The sequence below is a fragment of the Bombina bombina genome, chromosome 5, assembly GCF_027579735.1.
Source record: "Bombina bombina isolate aBomBom1 chromosome 5, aBomBom1.pri, whole genome shotgun sequence".
NCBI lineage: Eukaryota > Metazoa > Chordata > Amphibia > Anura > Bombinatoridae > Bombina > Bombina bombina.
In genome coordinates this window covers 426,122,068-426,148,369 of record NC_069503.1, presented here as the reverse complement: position 1 = coordinate 426,148,369, position 26,302 = coordinate 426,122,068, and the positions used below count along the sequence as shown (strand labels likewise).

Genomic DNA, 26,302 nt, shown 5'->3' with positions numbered 1-26,302 from the left:
TGGGGCGCGGTCTGGGGATCCCTGAGAGCTCAGGGTCTTTGGTCTCGGGAAGAATCTCTTCTACCGATAAATATTCTGGAACTGAGAGCGATATTCAATGCTCTCAAGGCTTGGCCTCAGCTAGCGAGGGCCAAGTTCATACGGTTTCAATCAGACAACATGACAACTGTTGCGTACATCAACCATCAGGGGGGAACAAGGAGTTCCTTAGCGATGGAAGAAGTGACCAAAATCATTCTATGGGCGGAGTCTCACTCCTGCCACCTGTCTGCTATCCACATCCCAGGAGTGGAAAATTGGGAAGCGGATTTTCTGAGTCGTCAGACATCGCATCCGGGGGAGTGGGAACTCCATCCGGAAATCTTTGCCCTAGTCACTCAGCTGTGGGGCATTCCAGACATGGATCTGATGGCCTCTCGTCAGAACTTCAAAGTTCCTTGCTACGGGTCCAGATCCAGGGATCCCAAGGCGGCTCTAGTGGATGCACTAGTAGCACCTTGGACCTTCAAACTAGCTTATGTGTTCCCGCCGTTTCCTCTCATCCCCAGGCTGGTAGCCAGGATCAATCAGGAGAGGGCGTCGGTGATCTTGATAGCTCCTGCGTGGCCACGCAGGACTTGGTATGCAGATCTGGTGAATATGTCATCGGCTCCACCTTGGAAGCTACCTTTGAGACGAGACCTTCTTGTTCAGGGTCCGTTCGAACATCCGAATCTGGTTTCACTCCAGCTGACTGCTTGGAGATTGAACGCTTGATTTTATCGAAGCGAGGGTTCTCAGATTCTGTTATCGATACTCTTGTTCAGGCCAGAAAGCCTGTAACTAGAAAGATTTACCACAAAATTTGGAAAAAATATATCTGTTGGTGTGAATCTAAAGGATTCCCTTGGGACAAGGTTAAGATTCCTAGGATTCTATCCTTCCTTCAAGAAGGATTGGAAAAAGGATTATCTGCAAGTTCCCTGAAGGGACAGATTTCTGCCTTGTCGGTGTTACTTCACAAAAAACTGGCTGCTGTGCCAGATGTTCAAGCCTTTGTTCAGGCTCTGGTTAGAATTAAGCCTGTTTACAAACCTTTGACTCCTCCTTGGAGTCTCAATTTAGTTCTTTCAGTTCTTCAGGGGGTTCCGTTTGAACCCTTGCATTCCGTTGATATTAAGTTATTATCTTGGAAAGTTTTGTTTTTAGTTGCAATTTCTTCTGCCAGAAGAGTTTCAGAATTATCTGCTCTGCAGTGTTCTCCTCCTTATCTGGTGTTCCATGCAGATAAGGTGGTTTTACGTACTAAACCTGGTTTTCTTCCAAAAGTTGTTTCTAACAAAAACATTAACCAGGAGATTATCGTACCTTCTCTGTGTCCGAAACCAGTTTCAAAGAAGGAACGTTTGTTGCACAATTTGGATGTTGTTCGCGCTCTAAAATTCTATTTAGATGCTACAAAGGATTTTAGACAAACATCTTCCTTGTTTGTTGTTTATTCCGGTAAAAGGAGAGGTCAAAAAGCAACTTCTACCTCTCTTTCTTTTTGGATTAAAAGCATCATCAGATTGGCTTACGAGACTGCCGGACGGCAGCCTCCCGAAAGAATCACAGCTCATTCCACTAGGGCTGTGGCTTCCACATGGGCCTTCAAGAACGAGGCTTCTGTTGAACAGATATGTAGGGCAGCGACTTGGTCTTCACTGCACACTTTTACCAAATTTTACAAGTTTGATACTTTTGCTTCTTCTGAGGCTTTTTTTGGGAGAAAGGTTTTGCAAGCCGTGGTGCCTTCCATTTAGGTGACCTGATTTGCTCCCTCCCTTCATCCGTGTCCTAAAGCTTTGGTATTGGTTCCCACAAGTAAGGATGACGCCGTGGACCGGACACACCTATGTTGGAGAAAACAGAATTTATGTTTACCTGATAAATTACTTTCTCCAACGGTGTGTCCGGTCCACGGCCCGCCCTGGTTTTTTTAATCAGGTCTGATAATTTATTTTCTTTAACTACAGTCACCACGGTACCATATGGTTTCTCCTATGCAAATATTCCTCCTTAACGTCGGTCGAATGACTGGGGTAGGCGGAGCCTAGGAGGGATCATGTGACCAGCTTTGCTGGGCTCTTTGCCATTTCCTGTTGGGGAAGAGAATATCCCACAAGTAAGGATGACGCCGTGGACCGGACACACCGTTGGAGAAAGTAATTTATCAGGTAAACATAAATTCTGTTTTTGTTTCTGCACATTACAGGTATACCCCGCTCATACAGCGGGTTAGGGACCGGAGCCCCGCTGTAAAGTGAAAACCGCCTTAAAGTGAAACAAGGCAGTTTTGGCTTTCTTTTCAGTGTTTAAAATCTTAAAAACATGTTTGACCTAACATATATTAGGGGTGCAATAGTGCTACGTTTAGTTTAACACTAGCCCAGCAAGTATTCAATTAGTATTCAATAAATACTGTACCTGTAAAATAGTGACAATTACTGTAGTAAAATTTGCAAGACTATAGCACTGAGACACAGATTGCACTGCAATGCAGTTAACAGAGTGAGCTAAGCATAACAAAATGGTGCCATTCACTTTTCTCGCAATCTCACAAAGATTACAGCACTGTTTCAAAATGCTTGGAGGTTGAACTTCAGCTCCACAAAGCGCTGTATTAGCGAATCGATGTAAAGTGAAGCGCTGTAAAGTGAGGTATACCTGTATTTGCTGATAGTACTTGACTTTCTTTTCCCCTTTAACATTTTTCTTGTTTCTTTTACATGTTGTGTTTTTTTCTTGTTTCTAAACCTTTATGTCAAAATGACAGAAATCAAACCTTTCTGATGGTTAAAATATCTAGTCTAATTTTGTTTCCACATGCATCATTCATATTTATTTTACATTTAAAGAAAAACAGCTTTATCAGAAGCTTTATATTTTATTGATGTATGACTAATTAAGCATTGATTTAAAAATTGTGAGAAATTTTCAAGCTGTTACCTAGGTTTAAAACTGGGATTGGAATGCAAATAAAAAATTCCTGGAAATGTTTGTTTGCTAAAGGTTCTTCGACAGCCGTGCTGGGAATAGAACTTTGTACTAAATGTCCTTGTTTCTGTTCTTCGCTGTGGTATGTTGAAATTATCACAGATTACCCAAAAGTATCTATTTTGACCAATAATTTCAGTGTTGTGTTTTTTCACTTTTTGGCTATAGAACTTTCCTACTCATCAATTTATTTATTTTTTAGGGCATAAAAACATAAGCCATGAGTTGGCTTGCTTTTTTTTAAATGTATGAGCCAATAAGAGTATTGAGGAACCAGGAAAGTGTGTATGTGAATAAGCGCTTGACAAATTCAATAACTAAAATGTAAAGGATTTTAATATAGGCTCCCAATGTTTTGCATTATCTGACTTTGGTGACAATCCTTATTGCTTCCTTCTAAATTTGAAACATTAACTTTTTTTTTTTTTTGGCATAGTTTTCAGCTTTAAAAATTCTTTGAGGAACCATTGTTTTTATTCATATTTCTCATTTATGAAGGGCTCTCCTTGGATGAATTTGTTATTAATGGGACATTGCAGTGCAAAAATGATATAGTCAAATGTGTTAGATAATGTCATTGCGCTACCCACAGTGCAACACTGTATTTAGCCTTTGATGAATACCCTACATGTAAAGTATTTTAACATTTATTCTAAGCCAGGGCTTGACAAACCTGGGAGCTAATAGAATTTTATCCCTGGCTCCTACATTTTTTAGTTATTCTCCATATATCTATATACAGATACCACTGGCTGGCTCCTAAATATTCTTACTGGCTCCTGAATTTTTAACAGATTTGTCGACCCCTGTTCTAAGCTATTCATAGTCTGCAATCCGTCATAAACAGCAGGGGTGTGATCTCACAAACCTAGTGATGGAGGGTCACTAAACACTGAACAGCATAATCCATAAATGTAAAAGCACTTAGTTTGAAATTCACAAGTATTAGATTTTTATTTTTTTTCTGATTTTCAAAGTTAATTTTATTTTCTTTCCCACTCCATCATGTGACAGCTATCAGCCAATCACAAAATGCATATAAGAATATTCTGTGAATCTTGCACATGCTCAGTAGAAGCTGGTGCCTCAATGTTTGCATATTAAAAGATTGTGCGTATTTAGTTGATGGGTATGAATTGGAAAGTTGTTTTTTAAATGTGTGTGCTCTATTTGAATCATGAAAGTTTAATTTTTATTTAATCCAACCTTTTACTATAATGAAAACTGGCATACAATGGTGATGGGGCAATGACTGTTAACTTAAAGGGGCAGTAAACCTATACAATAATGTTATATAATTCTGCACATAGTGCAGAATTATATGCCATTATTTTAGCGCCAACTTTATACTTCAAAGTATTTCAAAGATTTATTTTTTTTATCCGCTCCTGGCTCTGAGCTTGTCTGTTATTTTGAGAAGCGCATTACAGCTTGCTGTCTAGTCACAGCCGGCCCGATCACGCTCTAGTAGAGGGAGCGAGCTACATTGAGTTTAATGGCACGATCGGGCCGGCTGTGACGTGCTTCTGAAAATAACAGACCCGCTCAGTAGAGCCAGGAGCAGCGTTCTATAAAATTCTCCTTTTTGGGGTAAAAAAAAATCTTTGAAATACTTAGAAGTATAAAGTTGGCGCTAAAATAATGGCATATAATTCTGCACTATGTCGGCATGGAATGTCCTAACTTTTGTGGTGTCCTGTTCCATTCTGCAAACAAACGGCGGTTTTTCCGACTGGGGGACATGCCTAGCAACGCAGGCAGTTCCCCAGGAGCAATCGGCGTAGATGATCGCAGTGACTATCATGTGCTTCATTTCTTTTTTTTACTATACAAACTTAGACCGATGGGTCTGTCCTGATGGGTTTAGAAATCCTGCAGTGTCCAAAATATTTATTTTTTTCAGTAGCCCTGCAATATCATCTTTCCTGTGGCTGGAAAGCTGGTTATTGTAGTTCCTAGGCACTGCCTAGATTGGATGTGGTAGGCTACCCTTTGCGATCAGTCTATTGAAACTTGCAGCAAGCAGATGAAGGAAAAGTGGAGGATGACACTTTATTCTTCCTAACAGAAGCTTTTAAATACACCCAGGAACAACTGAAATATTTAAAAATTGCTTTGGAAAGAGAACAGCAAGTTTGAACTCTTATCTATTAAGTTAACACACCAAATAACCTTGAACATAACCCCAGTATTGAGCATTCAGTGTTCATTTCTTGGAATCCTGTCTTGTAAGAATGTGGTGTATTTGAAGGGCACGACACTGCTAATACTAATGACTTTACGTTTGTGCTTCTGTTCTCTGTAGAGATTAGTGCAAAGTATTAAAGGGGCCATGGAACACTGAGATTGTAAAATAACATGTTTAATTATGCATTGTGTGAAAGATTTATACATATAAAATTACCTCTGTTATTTTGCTAGCTTTTGTGTAAACATTGTGCAGTTAAAGGAACTGTAAAGACAAGAAAGAGCCTTCAATTTTTCCCAACTTTATTTGGATTTTCTTATTTGCTTTGTATCCTTTGTTGAAACGCCTACCTAGGTAGTCTCAGGAGAAGCAATGCACTACTGGGAGCTGATGCTTATAGGTTGCTGCATATGTTTGCTTCATGTCATTGGCTTACCCAATGTATTCAGACAGCTCCCAGTAGTGCATTGATGCTCCTTCAACAGAGGATAGCAAGAGAATGAAGCAAATTAAATTGGAAAGTTGTTTAAAATTGTATGATCTGTTTGAAATCTTCTGGATTCAGGAATAATAGAGATTTTAATTAGGAAACTCCCTTTTAAAGTGGCAACTGAGTCTTTATTTATATATCTATATCTATCTCTCTCTCAACCCAGAAAATATTCTCCCAATGCTTGGTAAAGTTAAAGAATCTATGAGGAATTGGCAAAAATTTCCTCTCTATTTTTGGAAGGGTAGCTTTGTTTAAAATGGTTCTCCTTCCAAAAATATTATGTGATAAAAAACACTCCAGTTATTTTGAAAGGAGGGGACTTGAATGATTTAAACTCAGCAATGCGGAGATTTATTTGGCGCAAAAAAAGCCATGTATCTGGGGACCACCTTTTCACTGCTGGTACTCTTACTTACAGATCAGACACGCAATTAATCACAGCCCACATAAAGAAACGATACTGAGACCCTTAACTGCTTTCGAACAGCTTTGTACCAACCCAAAGATAGAAAAAGCACACCTATCCATGATATACAAAATCCTCAGGATTTTTCCCTGAGAAACGACCAACATACGTAAAGAGATGGACAGATGAACTTCATACTGACCTAGACACTGAGACTTGGAGACGATGCTTCCATCACACACACTCTCCTTCCATTTCCTTGACTATATCCGAACTAAACTTTAAAATATTAGCCCGGTGGTATTTAACACCGCAACGCCTGAGGGTCATATACCCTACCGCCTCCTCCAGCTGTTGGAGGAGATGTGGAGAAGAGGGCACCCTCATCCATATTTGGTGGTCTTGCCCACACCTAAATAACTTTTGGAACCAAGTAGAGAGGCACATATCTAATCTCCTGAGCGTAAATATTACACTATCTCCGCAAATCATTTTTCTTAGTCACATCCCTAAGCTCTCCTGCGCCTATCGCAGAAAACTACTTTTATTAATGTTATCGTGTGCCAAGAGGTTAATTCCCCGATTGTGGAAAACACAAGAGATACCTACGGTCGCCCAATGGAAATCTGAAGTAAGTCACATTCTCACACTAGAAAAGATGCATTTCTGTTATCTAGGTAAAAATGACATGATTTCAAACATTCAATTTATATTGGAGCAGGGATCCCATGACCTTACTTAGTACGCCTATCTCACAACTTTCATATTGATTTAAGAATCATATATTAACCTACACTTATGGGACATAATCACAGCCTTCCAGCACCAATGATACACCAAACCAGATGGGATAATACTTTCTCTTTTTAACCCTTATACCCCATGCCTTACCCCATTCCCTTAACTTAACTTATTTTTTTTTTTTTTTCTATTTCTTCTTTCCCGCACCTTTTCTTGACTACCTCCATCTAAGTATGTCCTGTTATGACTTGCCGCTACTCTTAACTAATTTTGAAAAATTCTTAAGAAAACTAGGTCATTGATTATTGAAGATCGCTATGTTAGCGCAATGTTACATTAATGTTGATAAAAGAATTGTACCTATATTGCCTGTTTATCAATGTACCTATTTTCAATAAAAATCATTTAAACAAAACAAAACAAAGCCATGTATCTCTTTTAAAAGGCTTTGCTTGCCAAAAAAAAAATGGGAGGATTAGCATTACCTGATATGCGAATATATAACTTGATCTTCTTAGCATGGATAATGATTGATTGGATACTGAAATTTAGATTATTTTACAAATAATAATTTAGAAAATAATATAACACACCCTTTTTTACCAGTAGCTCTGATGCATTGTGAACCTACCTTAATACCTAAAAATATAAAAAGAATCAAAACTGTATATACGCCAATTTTAGCCTGGCAAAAGATTCTTATAATGTTAACAATTCAGCCTAATATTTCTAAGTATCAAAATATTTTAGGGAACCCAGAGTTCCAACAAGGGGCCCGATTTGGAAGTGTTTCAAAGGTGGAAAAGATTAGGGTTAAGTAAGATTTCCCAATTAGTCGAAGCAGAAAATCAGACAGTGAAAACATTTAAATGTTCTGAGTCAAGAATTTGATCTCCCAAACAAAGATTTCTTTGCATATCTACAAGTGAGGCATTTTATATATCAAAGATAGTGGTAGAGCACGGTTGGAGATGGGAATGGGATAAGATGGAAGTCTGGCTTACTTTGGCTAGAAATTGTATTTTTTCTGTTTCTAGTGGTTATCAGATACTGTACTTAGCTCCAGGGAAGATGATCTTAACATAAGAGAAATCACCCAACATTGGGGAGATTTAATCCCATCAGATATAGTAACTGTGAACCTTGTCTTAAGATCTCTCAGGTTGGTAGCGCAAACCACATTATCATCAACCTGGATAGAAACACCCCTGAAATTAATATATAGAACTTATTATACACACGAGAAGGGCTGGAAATGGGGGAATTCTTCCTTCAGTTCTTGCCCTAAATGTTCCTACCCAGGTCATAAATTAATCCATATGATCTGGGAATGCTTGAAAATTTACCAACTATTGCAAAGAATATTATATTGTGCACTCAGGAGACTTAATCTGTCTGAGTAATATCTGTATCTTACATGTAGTCCTTCTTTGGGAGGAGACCCCTGAGGCCCAACATAAAAAAAATTGATCTGATAAGTTTGGCAGTGAGATACTTGATTCTCAGGAGATGGAAAGATCCAGCCATTCCTAATTTTTTGGAAGTTAAGAATTACCTGAAAAAACAGTATATATTAGAGCAGCACAATGTAGATCTTAACAATGATCAAGATATATGTACCTTCTTTAACAAATGGTCCCCCTTTTTATAATTTTTTTTTCCTCCGAACAAAATTGATCCTTTAGAAATTCTGAAATAGTCCTATTCGGGGTTTGGTGGAAAAATCCACTTTTTTCTTTTTTTTTCTTCTCTCACTCCCCCCCCCGCCCTCCTCTCAATTAAAGTAAATGAATATAGGTAATAAGTAGAAGGATGTCTAATTGAAATAACTGTGGGACATCTTAAGATCAATTATCTTATCCTATTATACTTATATCTCTGTAGTGTTTATATTTGTTGAAGTCGTGAAACAGAGATTACCAATATAACCATTTGTATAGACTTTTTTTTTTGTTCACCCCCCTTTCTCTACATAATCTATTTTCGGACAATGGTGTATTGACACTCTCTCTACAGGTTTAGTAACCTTTTACATACATATTTCCCATATCTCCAATATGATATTAATATGCTGCGGTCCAAGAGAGGCTTCTAAGAATTACTCTTTAAACTATTAGAAAAATGTGAGGTTAACATTTTGCTTGTAGGAATGTATTTATTTGCAACTGACATGATTGTATTTCTATATCAATAAGAATGCAATTTTTTTTTAACCTCTAATAAAAAATAAAATTTTAAAATTGTATGATCTGTCTGAATCGTGAAAGAGAAAAATTTGGATTTTATGTCCCTTTAAATACGATAAAGAGGCAAGGTTTTTAAAAGTATCTGATACTTTCAATTTAATAATGATTTGCAAAACATTTATTTTGTATGAAGGTCTTTTGCAATTCAGTGTTTAATTGCTGATATTAACTATGCATATATAAAAATAGCTTTAATATCCATTTTAAAGGGAACATGAAGTAAAAATAAAACCTTATTCAGATAGAGCATGCAATTTAAAAACAAAAAATAACCTTTCCAATTCACATCCATTATCAGATTATGCATAGCGTTGTTATATGCACACATTCTGAGGTACCTATTGTCACTAACCATGTGTAAGAGATCACAACATATACGTATAGGTGTCTGTGATTGGCTGACTTGGGTCATTTACAATCCCTGTTCTGCCATGATTTGTTGTGCACGAGCAGAATGGGGGTTGCACAAGGTTCCCTGCCTGTGAACCTTAAAGTGATTTTAAAGTTTAATGAATAAGTGCCCGGGAACTAAAAGTAATCTTTAGCACTTTCATATATTAAACTTAACAATGATTCTTATTTTTTAACTTACCTTTTGCGTTATGGTAAACCTAACGCAGATCCTTCGCCCACAGCTCTTGTTTTCTTTAGAATATTGATGAAGATCCGTCTTCCTCCAATTGTTGCTTACCGCACGAGCTGCACGCCAAAGGGAGCACACAACGATTGGAGAAAGCCGGATTCGTCATCGATCTGCTAAAGAAAGCAAGAGCTGCGGGTGGAGGATCGGCGTTATGTAAAGTTTAATGAATGAAAGTGCCTTTTTTAAAGATTACTTTTAGTTATTGGGCACGTATTTATTAAACTTTACAATCTCTTTAACCTCCCACTGCTTCTAAAATAACATTATAAAAAAAAAAAAAATTCTTTGGTTACTGTGTTGTAAAAATGATAGATGCTATAGTTATTACTTAGTGCTCTTTTCATGCTTGTATTTTTTAAATGATCAAATCAAAATGTTAAGCACCAGTCAGAACATTTTTGATGTGTCTGATATCATCTAAAATCAACTTGACTGAGTTAAATAAAATTAAATATAAAACAGACCTTGGGGCTTTTGCGTGTTCGCAGGTTTGCCTTTGAAACTGAAATTGTGATAATTTCCCAGAACTAATTCCTCTCATTGTTTCAGTGATGGAATGAAGGGCCACAACACATTCTGCTTTCCTTTGCACTTTTTAATCTCAATGTTAGAATTTTAAACATAATCTCTAAATTGACAGATGAAATACTGTCTATAGGAAATGTTTCATATTTAAGGTTTAATTGAATCATCTAACCTTAATTATATTTTTGATTAGTGATTTCTCTTGTTAAGTGTATCCAGTCCACGGATCATCCATTACATGTGGGATATTCTCCTTCCCAACAGGAAGTTGCAAGAGGATCACCCACAGCAGAGCTGCTATATAGCTCCTCCCCTCACTGCCATATCCAGTCATTCTCTTGCAACTCTCTACTAAGATGGAGGTCGTAAGAGGACTGTGGTGTTTTTATACTTAGTTTATTTCTTCAATCAAAAGTTTGTTATTTTTAAATGGTACCGGAGTGTACTGTTTATCTCAGGCAGTATTTAGAAGAAGAATCTGCCTGCGTTTTCTATGATCTTAGCAGAAGTAACTAAGATCCTTTGCTGTTCTCACATATTCTGAGGAGTGAGGTAACTTCAGAGGGGGAATAGCGTGCAGGTTTTCCTGTAATAAGGTATGTGCAGTTAAAATATTTTTCTAGGGATCGAATTTGCTAGAAAATGCTGCTGATTCCGAAGTAATGTAAGTAAAGCCTTAAATGCAGTGATAGCGACTGGTATCAGGCTTATTAATAGAGATACATACTCTTATAAAAGTGTATTTTAAAACGTTTGCTGGCATGTTTAATCGTTTTTTACATATGTTTGGTGATAAAACTTATTGGGGCCTAGTTTTTTCCACATGGCTGGCTTGAATTTTGCCTAGAAACAGTTCCCTGTGGCTTCCCACTGTTGTAATATGAGTGGGAGGGGCCTATTTTAACGTTTTTTTGCACAGCAAAAATTACAGACACAGACATCCAGCTTCTTCCTGCATGATCCAGGACTTCTCTGAAGGGCTCAAAAGGCTTCAAAAGTCGTATTGAGGGAGGTAAAAAGCCACAGTAGAGCTGTGGCAGTTGTTGTGACTGTTTAAAAAACGTTATTGTCATTTGTTATTCTGTTTTTGGTATTAAGGGGATAATCATCCATTTGCAAGTGGGTGCAATGCTCTGCTAACTTATTACATACACTGTAAACATTTCGTTATGTAACTGCATTTTTTCACTGTTATTTCAAAATTTGGGAACATTTGTGTTTCTTAAAGGCGCAGTAACGTTTTTTATATTGCTTGTAAACTTTTTTAAAGTGTTTTCCAAGCTTGCTAGTCTCATTGCTAGTCTGTTTAAACATGTCTGACACAGAGGAACCTACTTGTTCATTATGTTTGAAAGCCATGGTGGAGCCCCATAGGAGAATGTGTACTAAATGTATTGATTTCACCTTAAACAGTAAAGATCAGTCTTTATCTATAAAATAATTATCACCAGAGGGTTCTGTCGAGGGGGAAGTTATGCCGACTAACTCTCCCCACGTGTCAGACCCTTCGCCTCCCGCTCAGGGGACGCACGCTAATATGGCGCCCATAGCGATTACCTTGCAGGACATGGCTGCAATCATGAATAATACCCTGTCAGAGGTATTATCTAGATTGCCTGAATTTAGAGGCAAGTGCGATAGCTCTGGGGTTAGGAGAGATACAGAGCGCGCAAATGCTGTTAGAGCCATGTCTGATACTGCGTCACAGTATGCAGAACATGAGGACGGAGAGCTTCAGTCTGTGGGTGACATCTCTGACTCGGGGAAACCTGATTCAGAGATTTCTAATTTTAAATTTAAGCTTGAGAGCCTCCGTGTATTGCTTGGGGAGGTATTAGCTGCTCTGAATGACTGTAACACAGTTGCAATTCCAGAGAAATTTTGTAGGCTGGATAGATACTATGCGGTGCCGGTGTGTACTGACGTTTTTCCTATACCTAAAAGGCTTACAGAAATTATTAGCAAGGAGTGGGATAGACCCGGTGTGCCCTTTTCCCCACCTCCTATATTTTGAAAAATGTTTCCAATAGACGCCACTACACGGGACTTATGGCAGACGGTCCCTAAGGTGGAGGGAGCAGTTTCTACTTTAGCAAAGCGTACCACTATCCCGGTTGAGGACAGTTGTGCTTTTTCAGATCCAATGGATAAAAAATTGGAGGGTTACCTTAAGAAAATGTTTATTCAACAAGGTTTTATTTTACAGCCCCTTGCATGCATTGCGCCTGTCACTGCTGCGGCGGCATTCTGGTTTGAGGCCCTGGAAGAGGCCATCCAGACAGCTCCATTGAATGAAATTTATTGACAAGCTTAGAACGCTTAAGCTAGCTAACTCATTTGTTTCTGATGCCATTGTTCATTTGATTAAACTAACGGCTAAGAATTCCGGATTCGCCATCCAGGCGCGTAGGGCGCTATGGCTTAAATCCTGGTCAGCTGACGTGACTTCAAAGTCTAAATTGCTCAACATTCCTTTCAAGGGGCAGACCTTATTTGGGCCTGGCTTGAAGGAAATTATTGCTGACATTACTGGAGACAAGGGTCATACCCTTCCTCAGGACAGGGCCAAATCAAAGGCCAAACAGTCTAATTTTCGTGCCTTTCGAAATTTCAAGGCAGGAGCAGCATCAACTTCCTCCGCTCCAAACAAGAGGGAACTGTTGCTGATTCCAGACAGGCCTGGAAACCTAACCAGTCCTGGAACAAGGGCAAGCAAGCCAGAAAGCCTGCTGCTGCCCCCAAGACAGCATGAAGGAACGGCCCCCTATCCAGAAACTGATCTAGGGGGGGGCAGACTTTCTCTCTTCGCCCAGGCGTGGGCAAGAGATGTTCCGGATCCCTGGGTGTTGGAGATCATATCTCAGGGATATCTTCCTCAGAGTTCCATCATTCAAAATGGAAACTATTCGGACCATCCTACCCATGATCCAAGAGGGTCAGTACATGACCACAGTGGACTTAAAGGATGCCTACCTTCACATACCGATTCACAAAGATCATCATCGGTTCCTAAGGTTTGCCTTTCTAGACAGACATTACCAATTTGTAGCTCTTCCCTTCGGGTTGGCCACTGCCCCGAGAATTTTTACAAAGGTTCTGGGCTCACTTCTGGCGGTTCTAAGACCGCGAGGCATAGCGGTGGCTCCGTATCTAGAAGACATCCTGATACAGGCGTCAAGCTTTCAAATTGCCAAGTCTCATACAGAGATAGTTCTGGCATTTCTGAGGTCGCATGGGTGGATAGTGAACGTGGAAAAGAGTTCTCTATCACCACTCACAAGAGTCTCCTTCCAAGGGACTCTTATAGATTCTGTAGAAATGAAAATTTACCTGACGGAGTCCAGGTTATCAAAACGTCTAAATGCTTGCTGTGTCCTTCATTCCATTCCACGTCCGTCAGTGGCTCAGTGCATGGAAGTAATCGGCTTAATGGTAGCGGCAATGGACATAGTGCCATTTGCGCGCCTGCATCTCAGACCGCTGCAATTATGCATGCTAAGTCAGTGGAATGGGGATTACTCAGATTTGTCCCCTCTACTAAATCTGGATCAAGAGACCAGAGATTCTCTGGTGGCTTTCTCGGGTCCATCTGTCCAAGGGTATGACCTTTTGCAGGTCAGATTGGACGATTGTAACAGATGCCAGCCTTCTAGATTGGGGCGCAGTCTGGAAATCCCTGAAGGCTCAGGGATCGTGGACTCAGGAGGAGAAACTCCTCCCAATAAATATTCTGGAGTTTAAGAGCAATATTCAATGCTCTTCTAGCTTGGCCTCAGTTAGCAACACTGAGGTTCATCAGATTTCAGTCGGACAACATCACGACTGTGGCTTACATCAACCATCAAGGGGGAACCAGGAGTTCCCTAGCAATGTTAGAAGTCTCAAAGATAATTCGCTGGGCAGAGTCTCACTCTTGCCACCTGTCAGCGATCCACATCCCAGGCGTAGAGTACTGGGAGGCGGATTTTCTAAGTCGTCAGACTTTTCATCCGGGGGAGTGGGAACTCCATCCGGAGGTGTTTGCTCAACTGGTCCATCGTTGGGGCAAACCAGAACTGGATCTCATGGCGTCTCGCCAGAACGCCAAGCTTCCTTGTTACGGATCCAGGTCCAGGGACCCGGGAGCAACGCTGATAGATGCTCTAGCAGCTCCTTGGTTCTTCAACCTGGCCTATGTGTTTCCACCGTTTCCTCTGCTCCCTCGACTGATTGCCAAAATCAAACAGGAGAGAGCATCGGTGATTCTGATAGCGCCTGCATAGCCACGCAGGACCTGGTATGCAGACCTAGTGGACATGTCATCTCTTCCACCATGGACTCTGCCTCTGAGGCAGGACCTTCTAATACAAGGTCCTTTCAATCATCCAAATCTAATTTCTCTGAGACTGACTGCATGGAGATTGAACGCTTGATTCTATCAAGGCGTGGCTTCTCCGAGTCAGTCATTGATACCTTAATACAGGCTCGGAAGCCTGTCACCAGGAAAATCTACCATAAGATATGGCGTAAATATCTTTATTGGTGTGAATCCAAGAGTTACTCATGGAGTAAGGTTAGGATTCCTAGGATATTGTCCTTTCTCCAAGAGGGTTTGGACAAAGGTTTATCAGCTAGTTCTTTAAAAGGACAGATCTCTGCTCTGTCTTTTCTTTTGCACAAGCGTCTGGCAGAAGTTCCAGACGTCCAGGCATTTTGTCAGGCTTTGGTTAGGATTAAGCCTGTGTTTAAAACTGTTGCTCCCCCGTGGAGCTTAAACTTGGTTCTTAAAGTTCGTCAGGGAGTTCCGTTTGAACCCCTTCATTCCATTGATATTAAACTTTTATCTTGACAAGTTCTGTTTTTGATGGCTATTTCCTCGGCTCGAAGAGTCTCTGAATTATCTGCCTTACATTGTGATTCTCCTTATCTGATTTTTCATTCAGACAAGGTAGTTCTGCGTACCAAACCTGGGTTTTTACCTAAGGTGGTTTCTAACAGGAATATCAATCAAGAGATTGTTGTTCCGTCATTGTGTCCTAATCCTTCTTCAAAGAAGGAACGTCTTTTGCATAATCTGGACGTAGTCCGTGCCTTGAAGTTTTACTTACAGGCTACTAAAGATTTTCGTCAAACATCTGCCCTGTTTGTCGTTTACTCTGGACAGAGGAGAGGTCAAAAAGCTTCGGCAACCTCTCTCTCCTTTTGGCTTCGGAGCATAATACGCTTAGCCTATGAGACTGCTGGACAGCAGCCTCCTGAAAGGATTACAGCTCATTCTACTAGAGCTGTGGCTTCCACCTGGGCCTTTAAAAATGAGGCCTCTGTTGAACAGATTTGCAAAGCTGCGACTTGGTCTTCGCTTCACACCTTTTCAAAATTTTACAAATTTGACACTTGCTTCTTCGTAGGCTGTTTTTGGGAGACAGGTTCTACAGCAGGGGTTCCTTCCGTTTAAGTTCCTGCCTTGTCCCTCCCATCATCCGTGTACTTTAGCTCTGGTATTGGTATCCCACAAGTAATGGATGATCCGTGGACTGGATACACTTAACAAGAGAAAACATAATTTATGCTTACCTGATAAATTTATTTCTCTTGTAGTGTATCCAGTCCACGGCCCGCCCTGTCCTTTTAAGGCAGGTCTAAATTTTAATTAAACTACAGTTACCACTGCACCCTATGGTTTCTCCTTTCTCGTCTTGTTTCGGTCGAATGACTGGATATGGCAGTGAGGGGAGGAGCTATATAGCAGCTCTGCTGTGGGTGATACTCTTGCAACTTCCTGTTGGGAAGGAGAATATCCCACAAGTAATGGATGATCCGTGGACTGGATACACTACAAGAGAAATAAATTTATGTTTTTTATCATGCCTAATTTTTATAATTCTTAAATAATACAAGTTCCATGGCTGGTCGATCAACCAGTGAGTTGAGAGGTTGATTCCAATCTTTTGTTCAACAACTCTCGACCTAAGCGCACATTGGTTAAAGCTCAGAAGCTTATGTGCGCTTCTCTGATGCTGCATGTAAGGCTTTTCACACATTTGTCATACAGAACTGTTCATTTTAAAATGTATTAGGCTTTTTTGTTTTTACTGAGTAAAAACATTTTTTTAGTTATGCTTGTAGGGTGTGTCAGTGTTCACCGACAGAGCTGTGGGCGTTGTGCATATCAGTCAACTGGTTTATATTCCATGGACATGCACAAATATGCTCTTGCATATAAACAGCTAAGGTTAACCAATGTTAAAGCAAAAAATATTCATGTTTGAAAATGTTTTTCATGCGAATGAAGAGCACTTATTTACATTATGTCACATTAAGAAAAGCTGTACCTCAGTCAAATGGACTTTATTTTTTTGCAAATCGTCCATGCTCTTATTCAATCTAGAGCATAGATATCATTTTTGCATAATTTAGGTTTCAACTGTGTTTCATTTTAACCTCTGGGGTTAGACACATAGTTTGGCGCTTCATTAGTTCTAAGGTTGCACACGCTAATTCATTAGAGGTTGTCATGTTTTCAATAGATGTCCCTTTAAATGTTGGCATTCTCCTCTGTCCAGGGTGGAAGTCAGTGGTGTCTCTTTCCTGTTTTGATGTAGACACTCCCATAAATCTCTCACACACTATGCCTCTTGGTTAGTCCTGTGTATAACAATTGTTAGTTTTAAATACTGTATCTTAATATATCCAGTAGTTTCTGAAAACTTACATTTTTTTTTATTTATTTTTTTAAAAGTAGTAATGTGGTTTATTTTTATTATAGGTCAGGGTGGTTTTCCAATTGGCTTCCTGCTTGGTGTCCTACATCTGTGCCACATCTCAAAGAAGCTGAAGAGAAGATACTTAATTGTAGGTACTGTTAAAGGGAAACCATTTTTTTTCTGTATTGCTGATATACCTGTAATTGAAAGGACTTAATAAACCTGTGAGCCACTGTCTCCTAACGTTTTGGGTTATTCTCCATATATCTATAAACAAATACCCTCGTCTGACTCGTAAACTTATGTATGGCATCTAAATATTCTTATGGGCTCCTAAATATTAGACAGATTTGTCAAACCCTTTAATATGTAATTAATAATACTCAATTGGACAGCAGTGATCTTCTGTTAAGTGTGGTGTGCTGTTTAAAAAACAAAACAATATTGTAATAATAAACTTTTCAGTTTATAAGTGTAGTTCTAATAGCATTTTATAGTAGCTCTAAACAACTATATGGTAGACTTGGGAGTTAGCTAGAAAATCAAGTAAATGGCTTAACGTTGTTTTAGTAGCCGTATCTGTGTGTGTTTGTTTTTTTAATGTTTAGATGTATGTAGTGATCAGTGTTATTAAATGTGTATTGTAAAATAGGTTTTCCCTTAATGTGTTTTCAATGATTTGTTACCAGTTGCAGAGTTTAAAATGTATGGTTTATTTTTGTCTAGTTTCCTCTTGGAAACAGCAACCCATTAAAGTGTGCTGAGCTTGGAGGAAGAACAGGTCACATTATTTTATCTTGCTATATAAACACATAGACTTTCTCTCTGAAATAACAATTGAAAACAAACATTTTAGTACTGCTTTCTCCCACCAAATCCTGTAGAATCCTGTATTCTTAAGTTCAGTATTAAAAATGTCAGTATAGGTCGCAGGCAAAAGCAACTATTTCAAACAATAATATGAAGACACATGAGCTCTTTGTAAACAATGTAGTACACTGCAACAGGTACAATGGATCATTTGGAAAACCTTAAAGGGACAGTCAACACCAGAATTTTTGTTGTTTAAAAAGAAAGATAATCCCTTTATTACCCATTCCCCAGTTTTGCATATCCAACACAGTTATAATAATACACGTTTTACCTCTGTAATTACCTTGTATCTAAGCCTCTGCTAACTGCCCCCTTATTTCAGTTCTATTGACAGACATGCAGTTTAGCCAATCAGTGCTCACTCCTAGGTCACTTTACGTGCATGAGCCCAATTTTATCTATATGAAACATGTGAACTAATGCCCTCTAGTGGTCAAAATGTATTCAGATTAGAGGCAGTCTTCAAGTTCTAAGAAATTAGCATATGAGCCTTCTAGGTTTAGCTTTCAACTAAGAATACCAAGAGAACAAAGCAAAATTGGTGATAAAAGTAAATTGGGAAGTTGTTTAAAATTGCATGCCCTATTTAAATCATGAACGGTTTTTTTTGGACTTGACTGTCCCTTTAAAGGTGAGAACATTTTACAGGACACTCTCCCTTTAACTCTCTTGCTCAGAGGGTTGATAAGTGAGTGCCCTGTGTTATAGCATATCCAATCAATAATACCTTGAAGACAGTAACTTTCTAAACAAGTAAGAGGTTAAATTCTAATAAAGTAACAGTCTTGTAAAACTTTAAGAACAATTATGTCTATTTAAAAAAATAAATGGAAAGTATATGAAGTAATGGTGTAGGGCTTTCACCAAAATAAATTGGTGAGAAAAGTCAACAGTAACTTTTAAAGATGCTGCTAAGTCCGATAGGCTTGAAGGGAAAAACTGCTCTTGTGTTAGCCCTTCCCTTGTATTCTGTAATGGTGACATATATGGCAGAGTGGCACAGAGAAAATCTGTTAGAAGTTTCCCATTGGTCTTTTGTTTTATCACATGTGAACAACACAGTTATTATGTAGCAAAGCAATACCTGATCAGTTGAAGCCTTTAAAGGGACAGTCTAGTCAAAATTAAACTTTCATGATTCAGATAGGGCATGCAATTTTAAACAACTTTCCAATTTACTTCTATTATCTAATTTGCTCAATTCTTTAGATATCCTTTGTTGAAGAAATAGCAATGCACATGTGTGAGCCAATCACACAAGGCCTCTATGTGCAGCAACCAATCAGCAGCTACTGAGCATATCTAGATATGCTTTTCAGCAAGTGATATCAAGAGAATGAAGCAAATTAGATAATAGAAGTAAATTAGAAAGTTGTTTAAAATGACATGCTCTTTCTAAATCACAAAAGAAAAAAATTGGGTTTCATGTCCCTTTAAATGCTGTGTGTTGTGCAAAGCCAGCATGGCTGCACTCCCTGCTAGCACCATTCCTAAGGTAATGTGTGTTGTCTGTATAATGCTATTGTGCTTTTAAGCTACAAGTACTGGGTAACTTGTGATCCCGATCGGATGAACATTTTTTTACTTAAAAATACATATTTTTCAGCAAGACACATTGTTCAGACTACACTCAAGGGATTTAATAATGAGAAGCTTATTGTCTCAGAATGGACCATTAAAGTAAATGTAAATTTTGATGCTAAAGAGCCAGGTTTTTAAAAATCCAATTAAAAACTGGGGCACTTTAATTCATAAAAATTTACATTTCACTTGTGTTGTGAAAAAATAGTTACCTTTTACTCTTAACAGCCGCTCCAGCTTCCTCCGCCCCTCGCAAAGCTTCTTCCTGGGTCTAAAATGAGGAATCTGGCTTCCTCCAATCACAGCAGTGAATCAGACACTGATTCTCCGGGGGCGGGGGGGGGGAAGCGGTGATTGGAGGATTTGCGACGACCGGTGGAAGCTGGAGCGGCTGTCACAATTTAAAGGCAAGTATTTTTTCACATTGCGTGAAATGTAAATTTTGATGAATTAAAGTGCCCCTGTTTTTAATCGAATTTTTAAAAACTGGGCACTTTAGCATCAAAATATACATTCACTTTAAAGGGACACTAAACCCATTTTTTTTTTCTTTCATGATTCAGATAGAGCATACAATGTTATAATTTAGTTCTATTATTAATTTTTCTTCATTCTCTTGCTATATTTTATTTTTAAAAAGAAGGCATCTAAACAAAGGAGCCAGACAATTTTTGGTTCAGAACCATGGACAGCACTTTTTATTGGTTCTGTCCAATCAGCAAGGACAACCCAGCTTGTTCACCAAACATGGGCTGGCATCTAAACTTACATTCTTGCTTTTCAAATAAAGATACCAAGAGAATGAAGAAAATGTGATAAGAGCATGCTATTTTCAGCAACTTTCAAATTTACTCATATCACATTTTCTTCATTCTTTTGGTATCTTTATTTGAAAAGCAAGAATGTAAGTTTAGATGCCAGCCCATTTTTGGTGAACAAGCTGGGTTGTCCTTGCTGATTGGACAGAACCAATTAAAAAGTGCTGTCCATGGTCTGAACCAAAAATTGTCTGGCTCCTTTGTTTAGATGCCTTCTTTTTTAAAAAAAAAAATATAGCAAGCGAATGAAGAAAAAATAATCGAACTAAATTATAACATTGCATGCTCTATCTGAATCATGAAAGAAAAAAAAAATGGGTTTAGTGTCCCTTTAAGGCCCAGACAAGAAAGTAAGTTTTACGATAGCTTAATTGGATTACCGTACACATTTTTTGCCATGCATAAATTATATATTTAAAGGAGTACAATGCCGAAATATTACTAGGGAGTCTAGCAAAAGGACAATGTAAAATTGCTTTTAAATCAAAAAGGGTAATCAATCTGGCTTCTATATCATAAAACGTAACAACTTTTTCCGTTATCCAATCTAGCGCAAATTTGGACAGCGTTGCAAATTATAAAATTGAATATTTGGACATGCCAGGCCCCCATGAGTTTTAGCTAAGGTTAATGAAAAAAAAGAAATACACGTTTTTTTGTTATGCCAGATAAATTTACTAAATATCCTGTTAAGGAAGCAGATATCATTTTTTTTTTTAATATACAACAGAAGTGGTAAATTTTGCAGAAAATAAAGTATCTTAGGGAATAAAATAACTTTAATCATCATTACGCGAGCAGTAATCGAAATTGGAAGCTTTGCCCAATTTTGGAGGTTAGTCTGGAATTCATTAATGCAATTTGTAAAATTCAATTTATACCACTGTTCCGGATTATTACTCAGATTGATACCTAGGTATTTAATCTGGTTGGTTTCCTTGGGATGTGGGGTTACCTGCACTGGTTTGTATTACCAAAGTAGCTCAGATTTCTCAATTTTATAGCCAGAAAATGAATTGAACGTTTTACATATCTGATAGACCAGTGGGATCGATTCTGCTGTCTTACTCAAAAATAGCAGGAGATCATCAGAATAAAGAGAGAATGCCATATTTTGTCCCCTATCTTGATTCCTTTTAATGTCTGTCTCAAATAAATCGCAAGTGACTCCAGAGACAAATTTAAACAATTAATGGTGTCAATTGTCATCCCTGTCTCGTGCCTTTTTTCAAAATAAATCTGTGTGAGACCACCGTTAACTATTATTGTTGAAAATGGGGCCCGATATAATTCTCTCACAAAATGTTATTAAGCCAAATCCTTCTAGTGAAAAGAAGAGGGGATCCCAGATGATGGAATCAAATGCTTTCTCAGCATCAACCGTAAGAATAGCTAAATCCGACTTAACATGTGACTTTTTTATCCACCCTTTTTGTTCCAAAAATAGTCTAACACTATCTGAACCTTACATAGGTTCTTGACCAGATTCCTTCCTGTCATAAAGCCTGTCTGATCTGGATGGATAATATAATTTATACAGGATTTTAATCTTCTAGAAATAATTAGTAATGCACCAAAATGGAAATTCTGGACCGAACCCGAAAATCCAGGATGCACTTGGCCGAAAACCGAAAATGTGGCTTATAGCTGCTATAGACTGTGTCGCAGTTACTAAGTTGGATGTCTTGTGCAAGCTGTATACTTCTATGTTTTGCAATAAAATGGCGTTGTACCTTCTATGCTGTGTCCTGCATCTCATAACATGGTGTCAGAAGTACTTGCCTACGCTTCTGTTTCCTGAGTAATGACGATTTCAAAGTTTACCCCACCTGAGCCTTTTGATTTCTCTCATCCTGCAGCTTGGCCCACATGGTGTCAGTGGTTTCAACTCTTAAGGATTGCTTCCAAGCTGGATAAGGAGAGTGGTGAAGTACAAGTTAATTCTTTTATACTCTATGGGGATAGATGTAGAGCCAGTGTTTAATGCCTTTACTGTCCAAGAAGGGGAAGAATTTGACTTTGAAATAGTAATGAATAAACTCTGTGCTCACTTTGTCACTTTGAGTCATTTGTGCGCAGCCTGTATGAACTAGCTGAATTCTGTGAGTTTTGTGTTGCTAAAGAAGAGCAAATCAGAGAAAGAATAGTCATAGGAATTGCAGATGCTGTGGTCTCACTGAAGCTATATCTGGAAGCTGGAATTAATGTTAGATTGGGCTATTAGGATGGCCTGCCAGAGTGAACTGGTGAAAAAGTAAATTGCTGATCTGAGGTCTGAGAGCGTGTGAGGGGTAGACCAAGGGCACCAGGCCCAGAAGCGGATGGGCACAGCAGACTCGCTGTATGCAGTGTAATCGTACCCATGATCAGAATGTCGTATGCCCTGCTAAAGATAAAGATGTAGAAAGTGTAACAGAATGGGCCATTTTGAAGTGGCGTGTAAAACTGAATACATTATTAAAGGGACAGTCAACACCAGAATTTTTGTTTTTTAAAAAGATAGATAATCCCTTAATTACCAATTACCCAGTTTTGCATAACCAAGACAGTTATAATTTTACACGTTTTACCTCTGTAATTACCTTGTATCTAAGCCTCAGCAGTCTGCCCCCTTATTTCAGTTCTTTTGACAGACTTGCGGTTTAGCCAATCAGAGCTGTCTCCATGGTAAATTCACGTTCATGAGCTCATTGTTATCTATATGAAATACATGAACTAATGCCCTTTAGTGGTGGAAAAACTATCAAAATGCATTTAGATTAGAGGCGGCCTTCAAGATCTAAGAAATTAGCATATGAACCTCCTAGGTTTAGCTTTCAACTAAGAATACTAAAAGAACAAAGCAAAATTGGTGATAAAAGTAAATTGGAAAGTGTTAGGAATTGTTGGCATTACTGACGCCATTTTGTTCTTAGTTGCCATTTTGTCTTAAGGCATCCATCTTGTCTAGTAACGTTTATTAGCAGTTATTCTGTAGTGGGAAAAGATATAGATGTTATGTATTTCTGTAGAGCTGAGTTGGCCTTGTAAATGTTCTTGGCGATGCGCCTGGAAGTTGTTATCTCTATAAGATGCCCACACGGCCTTGCTTTGGGTCTAGATGTACCTTTCTGTTATGGTTAGAGAAACATTGTTTCTCAAAGCTGTCTTTTACCTAATTATAATAATGGGCTTATATTTTTCCTGACAAACACTGTGTAAAATGACGCGGTCATAACGTTTCATCATGTTAACCCTGTATGCTGTAACTGTCGCCTATAAGAAGTGCTTTTCATCTTTCAATAAAGGAGAATAGTTTTTAGACTCATTGCTGCGTGGTCTGAGTTCTGTTCTCTAGGATATCCTAATCAAATAACCCCTTCATTTTCAGCTGGTACGGTGTGCTCCAGGCCAAGCTCTGACTGACACTCCCCCTCTGAAAACAACACCTAACAGAAAGTTGTTTAAAATTACATGCCCTATTTGAAACATGAAAGGTTTTTTTTTTTTTTTTTTTTTTTTGGAATTGACTGTCCCTTTTACGGAGATGCAGGTTGATAGTGACCAGGAGGGCCAAGAAGTGTCCTTTGTAGGTTCTGTTGTTGAACAATCTGGTTCAGATGAAAACTGGCGGCTTACCCTTACTGTAATGGGAGCCAAGGTTGCTTTCCAGATTGACACGGGAGCAGACATCACTGTTATGTCCCTTGCAGCATTCATAAAACTGCCTCGACAGCTTCAGCTGGTGAAAGTTGCAACAAAATGTCATAGTCCTGGTGGCCGCATCGAATGTGCGGGGTAATTTATTGCCAGCTGTGTGTACAAGCAGAGGAAATTCACCATGTGGGTACATGTAATTAGAGGTCAGTGTGTTAACTTATTGAGCAGGAAAGCAGCCTGTGGTTTGGATCTTGTCGCCAGAGTGAATGAGATTTCGGAAGACATGTTTGGGGAATTGGGCCTACTGAATTGCAACCCAGTCCGAATATCACTTAAGTGATGCAGTCTCATACAGCATTACCACTCCTCGTAGAATTCCATTCCCGCTCAAGTGGAGAAGGAACTTCTGCGTATGAAGAATATGGGAGTTATTGAAGAGGTTTTTGATGCAACTGACTAGTGTGCCCCCATTGTGCCTATCGCAAAGAAAAATGGGAAGGTACGCACCTGCGTAAACTTGAAAAGGCGGAATGAGGCGTGAAGAGAGAGAGAGAGAGATGTGCTGCAGATGCTTGAAGACATAGTTCCGAAACTGGCTGTGGCGAAGTTCTTCTCTACACTGGATGCTTCCAGCGGCTTCTGGCAGATACCACCTAGGTCCACAGTGGCACGGCAGTCGTCATGGACGACATTCTAGTGTATGGGTCTACATTGGAAGAGCATGATCAGAGATTGAGCTGTGTGCTGCAGACCATTAAAGAGTCCGGGCTGAAATTAAAGAGAAATGTCATTTTAGAAAATCTGAGTTATGTTACTTTAGGCATATCATCAGTGGAGATGGCATCAAGCCGGACCCTGATAAAATCCTTGCTATTGAACAGATGAAAAGTCCTTCTGATGTACACAAGCTGAGACAAATATCGGGCCTTGTTAATTATGTGGGCAGATTCCTTCCAGATTTATCCACAGTATTACACCCTTTCAGAGTTGTTGAAGAAAGATACTGCCTGGGTCTGGGGTCCTCCACAGGAAGAAGCTTTTGTACATGTCAAGTCCTTGCTGGGGTCTGCCCCAGTGTTATACTTCTACGACCCTTCTAAAAAGATTGGGGTTAGTGCTGATGCGAGCAGTTATGGGCTAGGGGCTACACTTTTGCAGCTGAATGAGAACAAACTACAGCCCATTGCCTACTGTTCCCGTACACTGACGGCTGCGGAGTCGAAATACAACCAAATTGAGAGAGTGCCTGGCTGCAGTTTTGGCCTGTGAGTGCTTCCAGCATTACCTAGTGGGTTTAGAGAAATTTAGTCTGGAGACTGACCATAAACCGCTAGTCCCTCTTATCAACTCCTATGATATTGACAAAACACCCCTAAGATGCCAGAGACTTCTGATGAGGCTGCTCAGGTTCAACGTTCAGGCAGTTCATGTGTCAGGGAAACAACTGGTAGTGGCAGATGCACTTTCCTGGCTCCCGCTGGCTGCTGCTGAAAAATCTTCAACGGAATCAGATGTGAAAGTGTATGTGGATTCAGTTCTGGCATTGAAATCCATTTCATCAGGAAAGCTAGAGCAAATAAGAGACACGTTTAGATACAGACCTTCACAAAGTTATTAATTTCATAAAAGAAGGTTTGCCCGAGAGCCAGGCAGCCTGGATGTCTTTAAGTTCTTACCAGTCAGAGATCACAGCTCACGGAGCTTGATGGTTTAGTGCTGTTCCAAGACTGCATTGTCATTCCTGTTGGCATGCGGCAGGAGATGTTGAGCTGGATTTATGAAGGCTACTTGGGCATTACAAAGTGCAGAGTAAGGGCAGCTACGGCGGTATGGTGGCCTGGGATAATTTCTGACATGGCAAGCCACTTCTCAAAATGTGCCTTTTGCCGGGAACTCCGGCCTACTCAGACAAAGGAGCCCTTGATTTCTACCCCACTGCCTGCAGGCCCATGGCAGATAATAGCTGCAGATTTTTTTGCAAACTGCATGGGAAGAAGTACCTAGTCGTGATTGACTGCTATTCCAGGTATTTGGAGATTTCACCCTTGAATGAGATCACCAGTCAAGCCGTTATCACTCGTCTCAAGAGCTTGTTCAGTGGGGCATACCAATGGAGTTAGTGAGCAATAACGGAATGCAGTTTGCCTCCATGGAGTTCAGGTCTTTTTGCAGTGAATATGATGTTGTCCATTCTACGTCAGGTCCACATTACCCGCAGGCCAATAGAATGGCTTAAAGGGCAGTTCAAACAACAAAGTTCATTTTGAAGCAATCTGAGCTGTACCTAGCTCTCTTGGCCTAGGTCGACTCCCATCCAAGCCACGGGTTTTAGCCTGGCACAACTGATGTTAGGACGTCAGATTCGCACCACTTTACCCTCTGTGGATGTCTTCCAGCTAACGAGGTCCTTAGGAGGGATGAAGAGGCGAAAAGGGGTTACTGATTCTTCAA

General features: G+C 39.4%; 1 protein-coding gene across 2 annotated transcripts in view; it reads left to right on the top strand.

Moving 5' to 3' along the window:
* The window catches only part of ABHD5 (abhydrolase domain containing 5, lysophosphatidic acid acyltransferase), a 94,370-nt gene that overhangs the window by 11,691 nt on the left and 56,377 nt on the right, over positions 1-26,302 (top strand). For both annotated transcript variants that reach the window (XM_053714264.1, XM_053714263.1), the window contains exon 2: positions 17,003-17,088. In XM_053714264.1, coding sequence (XP_053570239.1) covers positions 17,003-17,088 — 86 coding nt within the window. The remainder of the gene's footprint in view (positions 1-17,002; positions 17,089-26,302) is intronic.